Source organism: Anser cygnoides, chromosome 10 (genome assembly GCF_040182565.1).
Source record: "Anser cygnoides isolate HZ-2024a breed goose chromosome 10, Taihu_goose_T2T_genome, whole genome shotgun sequence".
NCBI classification, from domain to species: Eukaryota; Metazoa; Chordata; class Aves; order Anseriformes; family Anatidae; genus Anser; species Anser cygnoides.
In genome coordinates this window covers 5,145,675-5,165,733 of record NC_089882.1, presented here as the reverse complement: position 1 = coordinate 5,165,733, position 20,059 = coordinate 5,145,675, and the positions used below count along the sequence as shown (strand labels likewise).

The window sequence follows — 20,059 nt, the reverse complement described above, 5'->3', positions numbered from 1 at the left end:
TATAGAGATCAGGAGCTATGGTGTGCCAAGAATGCAAGCCTAGCTGGGACAGACTCAGCTTATTTCCTGGCAGACGAAGAATACAGAAGTATGTAAGGCCAAATTCAAAAGATAATATAGATGTGTGGAAGCTGGTGGGAGGGAAAGCTGAGGCTGCAGAATAAAAAGGCTATGCATGCACTCCCTAGATTATAGCCTCTTATCTCCACATTTTTATCCTTTTCCTCCTACATGCATTCCACAGATCTCTTTCTATAGGTAGTTACACCAATATACGGCTCCGGATTGAAGCTCCTCTGCCAGCATCACTGTGGAATTTTGCCCCAAATCCCTGTTGTTAACCACTGCTTCTTTCACCAGGTCAAAAAGTTACTCCTTCTGCAAACATAGCTACATTTTGCCATGGGTAAAAATGTCAATTTGCTTGAATTTAGCTAAGAGCAAAATCTCATCATTCCCACTGCCTGACAACTTTTACCTTGGAAAGATGTCAGTTTGCCACCTGAACTGACTCCTTTTTGCTTTTACGATGGTAACAGACAGTTGTGGCAGAAATGTGAAATGTTGCATATTTTCATGAAAGCTCAGATGACACTATAATTGCATTTTCCCCTTTGTCAAAGACTTGATCTTGTAAATGTTTTGTTACTCAAAAAAAATAAGCAGTAGAAGAAAGTATGGGTCTCACAACCTAAAGCCAAGACAATACTTTAAACCTCTGTTCAAACTATGAAATAATGAGCAAAATATTAGCATTTATGTTACTGCATTAAATGTATGTCAGACCACTTTCATTAATAAATGAATCTATATCTTATCCCTTCCAGATCTAATTTTCAGGAGGGAAAAAAAAAAAAAAAAAAAGCAATATAATTACAAGCTTAGGACACATGCTAAAATAGCTTTCCCTCTGTGTGCTAAGTGCAATGTCACTGAGTTAATTCCTCTGCCCATATCCCATGTTTAGATGGAAATTGTCAATATTCCAGATATCCCAAAATAAATGTTGGGATGAAAGTAATATTTTTGTACCCTTTCTCTCCAATAACATTACCTAGAGCATTTGCAATGGGAGGCAGGTGATGCACGGCTTGGCCAGGCAGTGGCATAGCTGACCAGTGGGTTTCCCAGAAACTCCTAGCAGCCACCTTATTTCCAATGCAGCATTTCTGTCTGTTCATCTCAGATTTGCACCTGTATGTCCCACACATCACATCTGAATGTCTCAGGATTATATAGGTTTCCTTCCCTGACAGATGAGAAGAAAAACTGGCAGCTAAAAAATATCCGTGGATTGAGTCCTTTCCTAGTGACTTCTCTCATGGAAAAAAATAAAAAAAAAAATAAAAAATATGATGCTGACTACTTCTGTAACAAACATATTTGTATAAATTACACCCTGTTGACAAATGGACGTGCAATCAGTATTTTTAGGGGAAAATGTAATATTTCCCCCAATGATCATATTTAACATACTTTGTTTTCCATCTGTCTATCTAGACCGATGGTTCAAACTGTGACATAACAATTATAATAAGTGATAGTGTTACATCCAGAAAACAAAGAGTATGATGGCACAATTTATCTTGTTACATTTCTTGATTTAATGCCAGTTTGGGGTTTCTAGTCTGAACCAGATTTTTCTTATGTCATAAATATTTCATTTTTTTCATTTATTCTTGATTTAGTTTGACAGTAAATAATCCCATGGAAGCTGCTGTTGGAAAGACGTTGTAAAAATTATTAAGTGCCTGCTTGCCAGTTAGGTCCTTGTGTTTGTCAGTGAAATAAGTAAAACAGTTGGGTTACTTACAGGAAACATATATATATATACATACATACATACATATATATACATATATATAGGTTTATCTGCAGTAATGCCCCAGATTTGCAGCCTCAGAAGGAGCTACAGTTCTGGAGATTAATCAATAGCCTACAGGAATATGAATATTTTTGGAAATATATTCTGGATACTGTCAGCAGGAGGTATTTGCTTCTTGGTTTCAAAAGACTTACATATAATTGAAAGAGAGGACGAGTAAACAGAGATTTTTTTTGGAAGGAACTGTCCTTGTAGTAAAGGGCGAGTATCTTGGAAGAGGAGGCATGTGATCGGTTGATTGGGTTGTATTGGTGATTTTCTGTGATTCAAAATATTCCCCCTGGAAAGCACATGAGTAATATTGGAGGGTTTAAGTCCTTTTTCTTTTGAGGCATAATTAGTGCCTTTGGCAACAGTTGCACCTTTAAAAGGGATTTCAGCAGGTGCATGCAAAATAACTCGCATGGTAAATACTTAATGACAAGAAACAGAACGTGTTTGCGAGGACCTGAGGAAACGGAGTTGGGTGGGAGCAGAGTGGGCAGCACTGGGAAACGCTTGCTGCCCATATCCAGGAAAACAACAAGAGAAAAACATCCAGCACAGGAGATGAATGCAAATAGAAACGCCAAGGAAACACAGCTCATGGGAATGTGCAAAATTCATTGCAATAACTTCAGCAAAACGAGGGTAAAGCATCGACAAATACTGCTTCTTATCCGCTGCTGCTACCAGAGCCCGTTCACATCCGACAAGGTGCTCTGTCAGTAAACGGGCACTTTGAGCCTCCTCTCCCGGAGCTGCTGCTGGACACACAGGTCGTGGTTGTTTGAGGAACCTTCCTGCAGACAACAGATCCCTCCTGTGAACCCAGCATTAGGAAAAGGATAAAACTGGGAAACAGGGGAAGGCAGGGACATAAGGAGAAGTCAAAGTCACAAAAATAATGTAAGACATGGAAGGAATTCACATGAAACTTTAGTAAATAAGAAAAATTCTCCCTTAACTGGCAAACAAAACCAGATAACAATTGTCATGCCTGCAGTATTGATCTGAAAGGGTACATTCTGTTTAGGAAGGACAAGTAAAAAAAGATAAGATTTTTTTTTTTTAGTCTTAAATATCCGTGATGTGTACACCAGCTTTGAGACAAATATTGACAAACAGAAGAAAGTGTGTGAAATAAATATGATCCAATTCAATAAGGAAAAGTACAAGGTTTCACACTTAGGTAGAAATAATCGATGCACACCTTCAGTATATGCAGGAGGTTTAAAGAAGGGGTTAGAGTGGAGCCTGAACTGAATGCGTTTTTTTTTTTTTTAAAAAAAACAACCTTCATTTGGGGATGTGAAAATAGCAAACGGCTGTTTGGCACTGGTTCCTCAGGTGGGCGACTGTGCCCAGCTCTGGGCAGTGTGCTTAAAGAAAAGTGCCGGCTATGCTGAAATAATCCAGAAGAGACAAGGTAAAATAATGATTTAGGATAAACAAAGTAGGAATCCTCTAGTATAAGATACAATAATGCTTTCCAAACATGCAAAAACTATAGAGAGAAATCCGTGTCTATTGAGAGTCGACAAATAACGGCTTTTATAACCAAAGCTAGGAATAATTTTTAAATTGACAACATTATCAGGGTTTCCCAAAGAAGTTACGGAAAGTCTCGTATCACTGTAAATCTCTGAAGGATGAAAAACATTTGCTAAGTACATTTTAGGTGCATTTAATATTGCTTGGAGCAGGATTGCCTGATATATAAAAGTACCATATAACTCAATTTCTGTTTCAACAGAATTATCCAAACTTGGATTTCATTTTTCTTTTTAAAGAGCTCAAGCCATTTACACTTAAATAACACTAAAGTGCTTCTCTTACCCTGGATGTGTGCGAGGTAGAACCTTACAAAAGATTAAAAGATTAAAAGAAACTGCTTTTTTCATCCTTTTTTTTTTTTTTCTTTTCCAAAAAAATTTGGAAGCTTGTCAAGGTTTGATCATTCCCCACCTGAAATGGCAACTGGCAATGGCGCACCAGGTTGATATGTGCAAAGATACCTGTAGAGCCCTGAGACCACCTACAACTCTTAGGTGAAGCTTATAAAAACATGTGAAGAGAATTAGATTCCTTATAAAAGTGAGATGATTTCCAAAAGAGTTGAATGTGGGATGATTTCCAAAAGAACTGAATTTCTTCATTTGCTAAAAACCATCTTTCTCATTCACATCGGTACTAAATTCTAGGGCAACCCTGTATGATTTTTTTCACGCTGGTATGAAAAATGAGACAAATGAGAAGAGGTTATGGATCCCTAAACATGGCTCATAAATGCAATTTCTCAGGGGAAATTTTTTTAGCACTTAAAGGGTTTAGAATGATTTTATGATTTTGTAAACCCATGTTATTAAGTGATTTCTCTTTTCAGCTCCTTTATGAACTGATTCTCAACAGTAAATTACAAGTTTACCCTTTGGGAGTGAAGGCCAAACACATTTTTTTTTCCTGGTTTAATTCATCATATGTTGACTGAAATGTCAAAGGAAATTAAAGCAAATTGTTATGTAAATCCTTGTGGGTGTGTGTTTCATTTCTGAAGAATAAACCTGATGACAAAACAAAAAAAAAAAGTTGTTTTTGTTGTTGTTATTTGTTTTTGTGTAGTAAATGTAAAACATTATATTGCTTTTTCCTCCCATATGAGAGCTCCCATTCTGCACCAGTAGCTGCTTATGTTACATTACATTCACCAAAGGATCCTCTCCTGGATTAGAAGGCAGACTACTGTAAGGCAAGAAACTTCATAAAGTGTGACTAACATTTAGCAGGCAAGAACAGTACTTGCGAACACCCTTTCTCCTAACCCAGCCGTGTCTGGTGAATGCCCCAAGCACAGATTTTGCTTTCTCGCTTGGAGAAACTTGGTCCTGTGCTTGTGTTCTCTGTGCCGTAAGGAGAGGATGGATGGGTCTCAGATATTACATATGCCTTTCATGGAGCTCATTTCCAGCTTTGTGTCTTTCTGGAATTAATTTTATGTTGGGATGATCCTGATTTATTGCGTTGTATGTGTCTGAATCTTCAGTGGTGCAGAAGAACAGGATTTTACACAGGGAAATCGGGGCATTTGTTCTGAATCTCTACTTTAATTACCCAATATCTCCTCCTGTTTTTTACAGAATATCAAGGTAGTCACAGGAAGACACACTTTACTTTCTGCTGATTGGATGGGAGGAATTTTTGACCTTAGAAAGTGGAGATGGTGTTGCCATGGAAACTAATAATTCTGCTGCCATTCATGAGCTGCAGCACAGGTAAAATGTTCCACTGTTAGTGTTTGTGATTGATAAATCTGTATCAGTATCATAATTCTTCTAGAAAGGAAGCAATTACCAAAACTAACAGTACTTATTTGCATGAACAAGTGACTAAGGAGCTTTTCGTTAGAACATCTTTTAATTTGAAAAACCACCAGTTGCTGCCTTTGAACCAGGAAAACGTGTTTCAAGATCATAAGAAACTGTACTTCAGCAAATAGCTTTAAAAAATATTCTAAGCTGTAGCATTGAGAAAAAATTACAATTTTCACTTTGCTAACAGCAAGCACATGCATGTGCATGCATTTCTTAGCCACAGTGTAAGAAACTCCCAAGCCAGCAAGTTTAAAAACCAGAATACCTTAGTGAGCATTGTGTGGATGGCTTAGTGCTCACACTTAAAGGTATACCAAACCCTCAGAATGCCTCTGTACTAGTAAAGTATCTTTAAATCACATTTACATTAAAGACAATTGTAAATATTCATCGATGAAATCCAGAACAGGTAAGAATCCTAAGCACTTTCAAAGCAGAAATGCCAAAAGTGAAAGGAAATCTTGCTTCGTGCCTGAAGCAAATGGAAATATTTCCTCCGCCCTTGTCTCCAGTTGGCATGGTGATGGACCCTCACACAACCCCTGCTGTCACTGCTCCAAGCCCTGGGCATCGCCTCCGTCCTCAGATGGCATTCAGAGGAGAAAGCGTGGTTGGAGGAAGCAGGACTGCTTTCCCCCATTCTCCTTCTTGAATATCCCTTGTGCTTAATTAGTCCATCAGCTGGTTGCTGACATATTGGGAGGTAAAATGTTCTTTTCTGCCTACGTGGGCTTTGTTCACCATAAGGGTTTGGTGTTCCGAGTTCATTTGTTTTTTGAACCTTTCCTCTAATTCAAAAGGTATAACTTGATAATCCTGCTTCATAAAATCGTATAAATGGAATTAACTCATGTGACTCAATACAGACTCATCTGAGACCAGAGACCAACGGTAACTGAACTCTTTGAGGTTATAATGAATTTGGGGATGCACTGACCTTTCACACAGTCTGTGAGAGAAACCATGACAACTGACTTTTGTCTATAATTAATGTATTGAACTCTAAATATCTGGTATGTTACTTGTGTACTTATGAAGAAATTGTATTAAAGCAACCTCAAATGATACTTAAATTAATTATGTCCTGCATGAGTCAGCAGCTGTTTGAAATGAAGAAACTACAGAAGCAGAGTGCAGACTGCGGTAGTATTTTAAAATGCAATTCAAATTTAAACTTATAGCTTTTTGTTTAATAGATTCCAGGTGAAAATGTAAATCTCAGGAGCTGACATTCTGTGAAATCAATACTAAGTGGCTGTTTCAGTAACAAACAGCCAACATGTTAAGGACTTCATATTAAAATACTTGTACACATTTCAAATAAGCAGTCACTTGTTTAGGCCCAAATATGCTGAACTAAACACAACAACAAGTTTAGGAACCCAGTCTTCCCTTTAATTACCTTCAATTGTAACCACGTTGGGTGCCCACTGCCCCGCCATGGTGTTTATCAGCCCTGCTTGCATACTTCTCATATGTCATTTCTTTCTTTACTCATCTAAGTAAAGGAAGTAAAGGACTTATCTTTTTTTTTTTTTATTATTATTTTTATTTATAGGATGCCCCTATGATTTCTTAATTGCTTATTGCTTTTAGCAGTTACGCAATAGATGGCGATCCTGAAATTTGAGTCACTGGAGGACCAGTACAGCTTAGTGGTGGACAAAATATTCCCTGTTTTATATTTCCATATATAACCTTTTCCTTCACTTCTTTTCACTAAGCTTTCATTTTTAAAACTTTTTGTCATCTTCATCTTTCTTGTCAGAGGATCATCTTTTAATGAGACAAGTATCCTGGGCCAACTGAGTTAAAACATACTAGGAGCTCACTTTTATATTAACTTGTTCATTTTTTTAAGACTTAATAGATAAAATTTAAATGTTCCATAGACCTAAGCACCAAGAGTAGACCACAAGAGCACCTTTGTCCTGATCCTACCATCAATTAAGGTGCCCACTGACTTCACCTAGAAAAGTTAATTTATACTTCAGTACAAATTATCTCCCCTGATTTCAGTGGAGGTATGCTTATTTTTACTACATGGCATTCTGAAATATGCTTGACGGTAATAGTCAAACTTGCACTTATGTATAAAACTTCTTTGATTTACTATATGGATGACTGGCATCAATATAGTGGTTGATAGAACTGAGTGGGAAAATTAGAAACTAGGCACGACGCTGTGGAGAACAGTCTTGTGGGCTGGGACCTGAAAAATATCTCAGGTTGTTGGTCAGCCATTTCTTCCTTGTCTCTACCTCAGTTATACCAGCCATGTAGAATAAAAATGATATTGACCTATAAATTAATCTTAAATCTAAGGATTAAATCTGCTGCATAGCAGAGCTAGATATTATTGCCCCCCAAAATGGCAGTTCAATTACTCAAAAATCAAATTACTCTCTATATTTCAAATCTATGGAAAGCTCATGTATAGAACATTATTCCCTCCAACTCTTGTTTTCCAGCAGTGGTGGTTTTTTTGTTTTGTTTTGTTTTGTTTTTTTTTTATGTGACTCACAAGGGGTCCTTTGGGGGTTTTCTTGCAAGTGCCTTAAGGGATGAAATAAAACAAAGTAATGTATGCATGCACAGTGACACAGTGAGGGAACAGATTAGACTTTTTTTCATAACCCACTGCTATTTAAATGAGATAATCTGATCTAAGCAGAGCACCAGAGGCGAGAAGGCTGATGAAGATAAACACAGAGATCATTACTTTAAATTCTGTGTATTTGTTGTAAGGATGCATGACAGCCTTCTCTTTACAATACAGTTGAAATTTAAACATTGCTCGATATTAACATGCTAAGAATGAGCACTCACTTTCTGGATTAAAGATTTAGACAGAATTTTGAGAAGCTGATATCAACAGAAAAGTGGCCTGAGTGCTCAGGAAAGAAAAGAAATGTTTCTTCAAAAATAAAAGCTGTCTCAAGTTTTCCTCCCATGGCTGCCCTTAGCTCATGTTCTATCCTCTGGAGCTACCATGCAAGGCTTGTTGCCAGCAGTATCACTCCAAGAGAGAAAGTGATCTTAAGCATAGCCCAGATGCACGTTAGGCTGTTATTTAGGAATGGGAGCTATGCCTGGATCTGCTGCAGGTTGCCCATGCAACTGTGTGACTCATCTGGCTGTCTCTCTGATTCCTCCATTCCCTCCTTTGCCTATAGGGTTATGTTCAATGCTGCAATGCAAATAATAATTTGATCATATCTATGTTACAAAAGCCTTTCGCCCATCCTTTTCCATTACCCAGGTTAGGAACATAGGATCTTATATAAGTATGGATTGCAGATCTTCAGGGAGAAGAGAAACAAGTGCTGTTTGATTTTCCCAGTGGCTGATCTAAATATATGATGCTGGGGGAACAAATAAGTCTGTTGGTAGCTCCCTTCACAGCAGCATAGCTACAGTCCCACTCTGGCATCAATTTCATTGCTTCAGTCTCAGCTTCCCTGCTTCCTTCTGTCACTTCTCCTAGGCTCCTTACCATTCAGGAAGAGGAGGAGAGCTATCTCCTAAATGTTTCTGCAATTTCACTCTTCTTCCTGGAATGCTTATCCAAATTTTGTGTCTTTCCCATTCCCAAAGGTTGTTTTGACTCCCCTCTTCTCTGATTCTTAGTGGCTTCTGTGCTTCAAAAATATATAATCTTCAATACAGAGATGGCCTTCGCAACTGTCCTTTGCTCTACTGGTGATCTCAGATGGAAGCAATTGGAATTTCCAGTGTTAAAGCTAATGAAAAAGGAAAGTGTCAGTAAAAACTGTCAGGCACTTAAAATTAGCCATAGACAAGATAAGTATTAAAAGCCAAACCAGTTAGTCTGAACTTTCATTTTGGAATGAGGCAGTAATTATATTTTTACAATCTTTTGGCTTATTGGATGATATTCAATTGAAGATGCAACTGCAACCTCCCGGGCTGTATTTTGGCCCATCATTTTGAAACTGCTAAATTGGAGAGAGAAATTTCCTGATGTAAAGTGTCCTGATACTCCTTTGGGTCACAGCATGATGAATATTGAATACATCACATCCCACGCTCTGCCTGCAGTCTCTTGCAGATTTATTGTTAGCATAACAGCACCTTTAGGAATGGAACAGCAGACCATATATTTTAAGACAAGTGACATCTTTGCTATTTCTAACAGCAAACTGTGGAGATGAACTAGTCCAGCCTGGAAATGTTAAGGCACTTCTGAACAACCAGAGGCATTCAGAGACCCACTGATGAGTCAGAGAAAGAAAATAATTAGGTTTCCCTTGCACAACATGGAAGTTCTCATGACTTTGGGAAACAGTGACCCTGAAAGTTCTATTTCTGTAAATGACTCCCAAGCCTCAAGCAAGAGAGGATGACTGGTGATGTAGCGAGGCCCTGGCAAAGGCTAATGTGGGCTTTGGCAGATGGGAGAGAAGGTCTCTCAGGTGTGACCTTCATTCTCATCTTCCTCTGGTACCTCATTTGCCTTTCCCCTTACATGCAGCAGATCAGTCGTCTGGGTCTGACGTGGGCCAGTGAAGTCCCAGCTAACAGCCAGTACTCTGAGAACTGCCACGTGCACAGATACAAAACCAGGGCCTTCAATTAATACTTACTGAATTAACAGGAAAAATATTAGTATCCAAAAAAGGATGTGAAGATGTGCAAGATAAAGGAAAAACTTGACATATAGCGGCGAAAATAAGTTATTTTTCTAATCCATCACCCGGTTTTGCAGACATAACATTTGGAAAACTTTAGTATCCAAATGTTGCCTTAAGCTATAAAACAGGTGAGTTGTATACAGCGAGCTGCTCTGTTTCTGCTCATTTCTAGAAGAGCTTACACAGAGCTGGTCTTTAATTTTAGGAAGGAAAATGAACAATTATTTCTTTTTCCTGTCTCTTATCAGAACCACAAACTGCTGCTAACTCAAGGGTAAAAAGGAGACAAAAAAAAAACAGTATGTGAGAAATGTGAACCTCTGACTTCAGCACAAGACTATGTAAAGGACGGACCCTCTCGCGACTGAGAGGACTGGTGCTCAGGAAGCCCGTGAGCAACTTCTGGATCTGCCACTTGCTGGCTGCAGGAGCAGGAGGATGTTACAATGCAAAGTGGAGTTTAAGATAGCTATTTCCTTCATTGCTCAGTTCCAAGAGGGATATATTCACAACAGTTTGTGGTTTCAACTGCTATGGTAATGAAGCACATGTAGAAAGGAATGACAATGCGGCAGTGATTATAACATCAGTAAAAGGTGACAAGTGACATTAGCAGTGGTGAGAAGGACTCAGCTTGGGTATTTTTACTTCTCCACAGATTTCAATGGCAGTCTTATCATTTGTTTTGAAAAAGGAAGAATTAGGGCAAGGCTGAGCATTTTTGAAAGCCTCACCTACCATATATAAGGATTGTAAGGGTTTTTGCAGCTTTGCAGTAAAAAAACATAAGCCCACCTCCCAGGCAGTCTTTACTCAGAGTCAGACGTGTATCACTGCGATGCTTCCCAAGTATGCCATATCACGTCAAACTGACCTGCTGGATATGTCAATCATTTGACGTTATATAATGTGGGCTAGATTCACGTTATAGAAGCATCTTCCTTATTATACTTCGTTTCCAAGAAAAAAATGTCTTTTTGAATTCCCTCAAGTGCATGGACATATGGTGAAAAAGAGGATAGAGCTCAGATGCTTCTTTGAGGGTCAATACACTTTCAGATTTTAGGTTGCATTGATTTAGCTGTCAGAAAGATGTTATTTACAGTTCCTGAAGTTAAGTGGAGCATGCTAGAATTCATGGAAGTCATTACTGGAACTTTATGTTTTCTGTGTGGCTCCAGAGTAGAAGTCTTTTCTATAGTCTGAAAGGCTCAACCCATTCTTATAGTGGTTTACATAATTACTGCTTCTTAATCTCTTTGATTAGTTACTTCACATGAAAGGAAATGAGTTCTTTTTCTATATTGTGAATTTTACGTGGTTTCTTTCTGTTTCATATCAAGTAATTTAATCTCTTTGTATGAAATGCTCATTAACTTCGTAAAATAACATCCTGGTGCTTTATATATATATATATATATATATATATAAACTTTGTGTGTGTGTATGTGTATGCAACAGCTTCAAAGAAAATTCAATTGCACTTTATTATCAGTGCCAAGAAGTTGAAATTAACAGGTGATTAAACACTGAAAATATTTTGAGCATTTCCTTTTGCCAGGAATAGAAAATTTAAGTAGAAAATAAAAATACAAACGCCTCCTTAAGATGGCACAATAATGTGTCACTGACACAGTTGACTTAAGTTAGACACATCATTGTTTTCAAGGCCAATTTAACTGAATATAATTCCTACATTTAATGTATATAATAATCTCACCATTAAGCTAACATTTAAGACATTGTTTTGCAGAGGTCACTATTAGACAAGGATACTTCATTAACGAATGTGCAACTAAAACCCCAAAGCTGGATTTTGAGATTCCCTGTTACAGAGTTGAGGCTGTGGCATCTCGGTCCGGTGTATTGTTACACTAATCAAATAATGGATTCCCTTGAAGTTTAACAATCAATTCCTTTCTCTTTCTAACATCACAACCCATGCCTCAAGTAAAGCACTAGCATGTGAAAGGTTAGGTTTTAGTGTGGTAAGAGTGACAGACATGTCCTACAGGAAATGAAGAGAAACCCAGCTGTAAACTGTGACTTTCCACTAGTAGAAAAAGGATGCAAATGGACAGACAGTAAGAATGATAAGGACTTAACCTGTTTCTGGAAAACAGGGCTTGGAAATGCACAAAATGATTAAATCTGCTTTACTTAGAAATGGAAACCCAGATCTAATTTCCATATGGCTTAATATTCCCACCCAGCAGATCTGCACACACTGACATTGGGTGAAGACCTTGCTCGCTAACTTTTAAGAGCTGTAACCATATCCACTACTTCCACGTAATCACAGGCTGATCATCCCTTCCATTGTTTGCAGAAGCTTGAAAATAAAATGTCTCTAGTTATCGATTTGCTACTTCTTTTTCATTTAGCAACTATTGATTGCTGTTTATGTGTGTGTGTTTCTTGTTGAGCAGAAATTAACACTGAAAACTTCTTGGAATTCACTGCATTCATACCTACTTGGCATTCCTGGGGGAAATTTGTTATCACAATCATTGTACCTGGGCTTTTCAAAAAAATTTTTTTTTTCCTCCTCCAAACTCTTAGCCAGAAAGAATTTATATATTCAAAATCTTTTTATTTATTTATTATTTATCTATTGCTATTATTGGCACTTGTCTGGGACAGAAAATGGGGTTGTCACAGAGCTGAGTTCACAGACTTATTTCAGATAATACTACTTTTTTAAGGTTTTGGTTCTTATGCCTACATTACAAACAGAAAACTCCTAGGGATGTGGGGCATTTCTTTTTTCTTATGACTGTATGGAAGAGAAACTCAGGATTACCACTAAAATTGCTTGCTGTGTGTGCATGGGAAGCCAAGTCTGAGACATATGCTGATCTGTAATTTGAGAAAAATATGGATGGATTAGTCTACTGGGGCCATGTGTAACACTGGATGAATGAAAATTTATGAGGTAGAGATGAGACATTGTTTGAACCATGTTATATCCAGATCCTATGGTTTTCCTACTTTGGTGCTATCAGCTCCAAAAGCAATCGAAATCACAAGCCAAGTACACATTTTTCCATGAGACTAGATTATAGTTCTGAACCTTCAAATAATGAAAATAGATTCTTCTTATTTACCTTGTGTTCATTTTTCATCCTTCAGAATTCCCCTTTTCTGTATTCTGTCATCAAATATTAAGGTTAGACTTCAAACAAACAAATAAAACAAAAAAAATCAAAGTGAAAAGCAACTTTTAATTTACATGGAATTACATGGTTTCAGAAACTGCAGAGAAAACTGCACCTAATATTTCCAGATTTGTGCTAATAATTGCATTAGTTGACAAAATACTTATCACAGTTACCATTCAGACAGAAATAAAGCTCTCTGTCTCCTGCAGTAGGTAAGAGGGGAGTAAGAGAGTGATTTCTGAATACAGAGGTAGACTTCAGACCAACAGGACACCAGCAGCCCACACTTCTCTGGGTCTTTCTGCTTCCCTAGATCTGCGTAAGGTCTGTCTGGAGGTGACAATCCTTGTCCTAGTAGGGCAGCTTAAAGAGGAAACTGTCTAAAGTCCTATCAGCTTTGCAGCAGGAGGTAAAGCTATAGAAGTTAATCCTAACCTCTATGCCTTTACTTTTATGAGTTTGATTTTTAGACCCTTTTAGGATTTTAACAGTAGGATTTTTTTCGCCTGTGTAGCATAATACTATGGTATTGTGTCCTTTGTTCAATATTCATATATGTTTTATTGTTCTACTCTAATTACATTCTCTTTGTTAAAGGGGCAATATGTTTTCCTCTGACAGATCCTGCATCTCGTTGTTACTGGATCTTGGTTATTCTCTGCCATTGTTATTAATAATTTGTAGCAATTGAATTGGTATTAGACTATTACTCTGCTAAATCACTTTTGTTGCTAATTAAGGCACTATCTGTGATATTGTTTAGCTCCAAACGCCATGCTCGTGGTATAATTACCTGAAAGTCATTCGTTTCTACTTATGTAAGTCAGGTCTTTTAATCAAGCCTCCTGTGAGCTTTGCCATGGTGTGAGCTGCCGTCAGTAGGAATGAAACGTTCTCATGGACAAAGATATTTTTGTAATGACAAATGTACCTTTCACTGTACTCCTGGAAGGCCTTAGAAATAGAATAATTGTACTTGATGGCTCCAAACTGGGCACAAAAGAAGAAGGAGGGTTTTGAGGGAAAAGTGAAAGATTGCTGAAGCAATCCAGCTATTGAAGATACCAGCAAAGAAAGTCACCATTGCTTTAAAATGTCTTCTCTTCACAATATACTTGTATGTAAGATCAGATCTATCGTACTGTGTTCTCGGGATAATATTTTCTTTGAATAGGCAACATCACTTCATTATTTCCCTGGGGACTTCATTCCCTTTTGCTCCCAAGCAGAAGACACAAAATGGCTGCCCTTAGGCCATTAGTGGGAGCTCACATTAATGGCTAGGGGACTTACTGATGTATGTCTAAAGTAAGCATGACTCCCTTTTAGCGATAGCACATCTGGCATAATCTGTATATTTCAAACATTTTAAGTAGATCCATGAAAGTCAAAACCGCTATTTGTTAGTGTGTAGTTCGTCCTGAAGTCGTTTTGCCTGAGTATGAAATGATAGCAGATAGTCATAGTGAAATCAGTGTGCGAGGGCTGTTCCTCACCCCCCCACACACACTGTACATGTGCACACCAGTGCCATAGTTAGGTAGAATTTGATTTCTGCATCGTCATTAGTTCGTTTCTGTTTCCGACGTGAGCAGACAGAACCAAGAAGGCTGCAGTACTGGCAGTTTTTCAAGCAGTGACAGGCTGGACTGAAGTCACATCTCACCTGCTGGCAGTGTCACCCTGAGCACCCTTGTCTTGCTGCCAGCGCCTGCTCAAAGGACCGTTCAAAGGCAAAGGATGGCTCATGCTGTTAGCAGCTTCACCTTTCTTTTATCTCTTTATCTCTTTATTTTTTGTATGGGGATTTTTGTGGGAGATGTTCTGTCTCCTTTCCCATCCCAGCTCTAGCAGCCACCTCGTATCTTGCAGAGAAAGGCTGAGGTAGGCAGGGCATGTCACTACAAAGCTTTGGTTCATGGTCAGTTATTTTCACACATCCATCTCGTGCCTATGGGTATATTGTTTACAGCTGGATTTCCTTAAAAACTGATGCAAAGCTCATTATCATTTGAGATAAAAAAGAAAACAGGAGCATGTTATAAAAATCAGAGAACAGACCTTGTCCTTTGGCTTCCTCTTTGCTGAATTGCTGTGTGCTTTTGGACAGATTTTTGTTTATATTGCTTCACTGCCTCAGCAGACATCCAGGCTGCCATTCCTCCCAAACTGCAGCTTTGTCTCCATCTAATAGACCATGCACTGAACTCACCCTGGAAAATGGCTTTGTAGTTTAGAGTAAAATCTACCAAAACTTTGACTCACGTGCTTAGATGGCCTTCCCACCAACACAGGAGTGGTTAACGGAACACAGTTTCTTCATCTTCTAATAATGTCTCACTTCATACACTTATACCAAATAGATTTTGATGATAGATTACTGTTCTTACAGCTTATGTATATATATATAAAATTATACTGGAACAGCCAATGTGAAAAAACCTGCAGGGGTTAATCTCTGCTAACATCTTGTTGAGCACTAATCAGATTCATAGTTCACTCATATCAGTCTAAAGCTACTGAAATCACTGACAGTATAGTGCACCAAATCAGAATATAACGTTATAACTTCAACCGCTGTTTCTAATTAGATTTATTCTGCTTTACACTGAATGTAGTAGAAATAAAAGAGTTTTCTCTACATCTTTCTTGTAAACATTTGTGGTATTCCAAAAGAGAAATTGTTTGCTCCAGGCCAGAGAAAATGTAGTTGTCTATGCAATAGATATTGAATTCATATTTGTCTGACAAGTGACCTTATCAGCCATGACTTGTCATCTTCTAATTAGTGTACATTTATTTTTTTTCACTAAATCAACTCCCAGCCTCTCCTAAAGATAAACGGATGTTATACAAAATTGTGTGTAGTGTTGCAATTAAAATGGTGGTGTACATGTACTCCACAAATTTGCCTTAAAGAAAGGTACATCTCCGTAATATATCAATCTGCCTATGAAGCTGATAGGCAGTCTAAGACTAACCGCAGAATGCTGAAATTTTACTGTGAGAGCTAAGGACTAGGAACAACTCCATATTATTAAAAATATTTCAAAGTATAGAAAGCAAACAACAAACCAGGTTTTGTTATTAATCCTGGATGTTTGCTTTCAAAACAAATCAGAAATAAATATTCCTCATAAAGTCTGAATCCACATGAAGTTCATCTGGATGGCAAGTTCCTTTTTGTTTCCATATGTATTTTTGAGATTTTCTATGACAATGTTTAAATTCCCAGATGTTGAAGGATTTATCCTCACAAGATCTCTGAGTGTGTTTTGTAGTGATATTTACTTTTACAAAGCCTCCTCAATTCAAAAGCATTAAATTGGCTAAAGTAGGTAAGAAAAAAAGGATGAAACTCAGCTATTTGTCAGCTACATGACAGTATCAAAAAGACCTTTTCTCTGCCAAAACAAACCTTTACATATTAAATGCAATGTAGAATTGCATCAACTGTCAATGCTTACCCCTGCTGTCACCTCCAAAGTAACTTTCAGGCACTGGCTCCCAAGGAGCTGGAGCATTTTGGGAGAGAGTCGAGCTCAGATTTTCAGTCTGACAAAGCAGCACTGGTGCCTCTGAGCTACTCCAGGTGACTTGTGAAAGCTAAGATCTCTGCTCGGTCAGCACTGTCAAAATCGATAATTTCTGGAGATGTACAGAATTAAAACTTTAGGAGCTGGGTAAGATTTCATATAAATAGCCTGCATGTCTACAACTTTTAAGCATGCCCAGGAACAGATAGCTGCAGATTAAAAGACGTGAAAATTTGAATTTAATTCCTTTGCAAGTGAAATGCCCATGTCCTTAGACACCTTTAAATGTTACAAATTATCCGTGTTTTACAAGATAAAGAAACTGACCTGACAGTTAAACATCTAACACCTGTGTGACAAAAAGACTGAAACTCTGGAAACAGAATCCAGCCTGATTCACATTTTTTTCCCTTAAGACAACTTATCCCTACTCTTTTAACTAAAAAAAACATTAAGACACATGATTTGAAAAATCACCTGAAATTCATATTTTTTTAAAGAAACTTAACCTAAGATTTCTTGTCGCAGTCTGATATATATAAAATACTGTACTGTGTATAAACATGGCTAATTTATGGGGAGAAGATGAGAAAAGAGCACTTTGTCAGCCCAAAATTGGATTTCACTGCAGGCCAAAATAATAAACCAACAATATTTTATAATGCACTGATATTTAACTAAAATGTCTAAACAGTTTTTGAGATAATGGGGATGTGAAAACACTACGAAGCAGGCAATAAGTGCTTTGAAGCAAAATGTTTTACATTCCATTGGTAGCAAATATTGAGGAGAGGAAACCTGTAGCACTCTGCTTTGTTCCTTTAAAACTCTGCACTCCAAACCTGCCTAAATTAGACCAGGATCTATCATTGATTATGTCATTCCCCAGAAATATGGCCTTCAGACTGTTTGTCATAACTCCATTGGTGATACTACACCGCAGACGTATTAAGTATCAGCCCAGATGATACAATTTTCCAGCTCCTACAAGCCAAACAAATATGTTCTCTGCCTTCTGGGACAAACGTGCCTGCAGATGGATGACACCGGGCTGTGATGTATGGGCTGAAGCTCTGCAACCCCTCGTGGACTTTTACGGTGCCTTTCCACCAGTACGATCAAGGCCCTTACATTTACAGGACAGACAGTCGTTCAAATACCTAAACCCCACTGAAATCAGGGGATCAATACAAGTTTGTCTTAGCAGCCTGAAACTCTCCACTCTCTCCATCTCTTCTGATGTTCTGTTTGATATTTTAACTCTGTGTTATTTAATGTGTTTTGTTTTTCTGTCTCTGTGTTTCATAGACTCTGTGATTCTATGAAATGCAGAGACAGATAAACAAAAAGCATGTTGTCTTTGCATTTATTACATGTAAGTGCTCGCGGTACGCCTGTACTGTAAGCCCTGCCCGCCCCTGCGCCACGCAGCTGCGAGGAGCAGAGGAGTGCTCTCCTTCCTTTGGCACGTTACAGAATCAAACCACTTTCCTTTTTTCACATCTGCTTCAGTTTGAATTTCACCACTGGCATAGATGAGATGACTAATCCAATTTCTGTCTATGCAGAGAGTCCTCTTGCAGTCCTTTCTGCACATCTACTTTTTCCCTGAATAGTTGTCATTTAATGCCCCGTTATCTTAGATGGCACTCATTTAGTGGTTTATTAAGCAGTAATTTAGCAGCCTGTTATCAATTCCTGCTGTAGCTAGGAAAAATATGCAATCCAAGTATGTAAGATTTGTGCAGAATTACAGCATTTTTGTGATTTTTGGATTAGAGAAAAATTACAGAGAAGTAATACATACGAAATGTTTTGCCTGCATTTCATTACTGTCCCTCCATGAAAGCTCCCATCAGGCTGCTCAGAATGGAGATTGCCCTATCTCTATTTCTGCCTCCAGTCCAAGCAGTGACATTGTGCAAAATTGTGCAGGACTCCATGGAGTGAGTTAAGCAAAAGGAGGTCCTAAGCCTGGACTGGGTTTTCTGCTTGTGTTCTGACCTTTCTGGAAGGTTTCCAGGGAGGGAGAAGGCATGAGGCTTAGATTAGTTTTTGTGAGCTTAGTGAAAGGAGAGGGAAAATGGGGCGTTTAAATGAAAGTATAGGCAAGGGTAGAAACCAAAATGTGCCCTAGGCATTAATTACAGTAGTGTCGAGGGATCTGTGTAAATCACAGCAGGAAAAAAATTGGTTTTGCAAAACAATGTTGATGATAACAAAGACAAAGTCTTGATTTGAAATTACAGCTTTCAAGTTCTGGATAAAATAGAAACATTTTCTTTAGTAAATCATTCCTGTGTCTTAAAATTGCCGTATTACAACAAGTGCTTAAAGTAGAGGTAAAAGGAGGCAAGAATGAGGATAAAGAGATGCCAGCCAGCTAAACTGGCAATGACAATCAAGTAGATACCAGAGAAGTGTAGATATAGATGTATTTTTTTATAGAAAAGCTGTTCTGGTTCTGTTTTCCCTCTGGAAACATAAGCATCGGAGACACCAGAGGACAAATCATACAAACTCTCCCCAAGTGGCAATTCATCCCACGCTCCACAGGCTCTTCTTTGGAGTGAGTGCCTTGGGAAGAACGAACAGGGACCCCTAGAAAAACTGTACGTTGGATTCCTCTCTTTGCAACATCATAGCATTGAAACAAAGACTAAGCCATCAGAAAGGGAAATGGACTGCCTGAATGGTGTAACGGAAGGCCTCTCCACCTTATCGTTTTCCCCCGGGGTTTTCAGCCTGCTGGTGTCATCAGCGACATTTCCCCCCACCCACTCCTGACTCCCAAGCACAGCAGCTGTCATCTTGGCCCTGCCTGCTGAGCCCTCTCCTCCTGTCTCTGCTCCAAAGGAGAGTTTCAGTGCAGCCCTATCAGCCTGCATACTTTTTCTCCATTCAGTTGTGTTTTGTTTTGCTATTTATGCTGTCATTTTACTGAGAATAGATTGGAAAAAAAGGTCATTTTTTACTTGAGTGGAAAAGAACAGTAATTTGACAGTAAGACATTCTGGCTTGCCATACATCAGAAATGTTGATATTAGCCCCTTTAAAACAGACACTAGGGACAAAAATTGTCTGAGAACTCAATTGCTAGCTATTACTTTCCAAAACATGAGCATTTACAAAGTTTACAATGTTTCTTGCTTCTGCTAAATTTTAGGATGCCGTTACTGAAATGGCTTTAACTTCATTTATGTTTGCTCAGAGAAAGATCATCATGAAGATATTAAATAGTCACAAAAGATGATGGCTTCAAATAGTGTCTTTTGGCTGATCTATAATCATTTGCTTTGGCAATTTTATTCAAGAACATTAGCACTGATCGCTTATGCTGTGTTCCTAATTATTTCTGAAATATTGTGCTGTTGTTCATGCTGAAATGCATAACGAGCAAAGCAGTAGGTTAGTTTGAAATGCAATGTTCTAACTGGTTTTTAATCAATGAGTGATAATGATAGCTTGTGTT

General features: G+C 38.2%; 1 protein-coding gene across 4 annotated transcripts in view; it reads left to right on the top strand.

Moving 5' to 3' along the window:
• Window positions 1–20,059, top strand: part of CNTN6 (contactin 6) — a 144,842-nt gene that overhangs the window by 25,032 nt on the left and 99,751 nt on the right. For all 4 annotated transcript variants that reach the window (XM_048070532.2, XM_013182241.3, XM_048070539.2 and 1 more), the window contains exon 2: window positions 5,002–5,136. In XM_048070532.2, coding sequence (XP_047926489.2) covers window positions 5,082–5,136 — 55 coding nt within the window. In that variant the 5' untranslated portion in view covers window positions 5,002–5,081. The remainder of the gene's footprint in view (window positions 1–5,001; window positions 5,137–20,059) is intronic.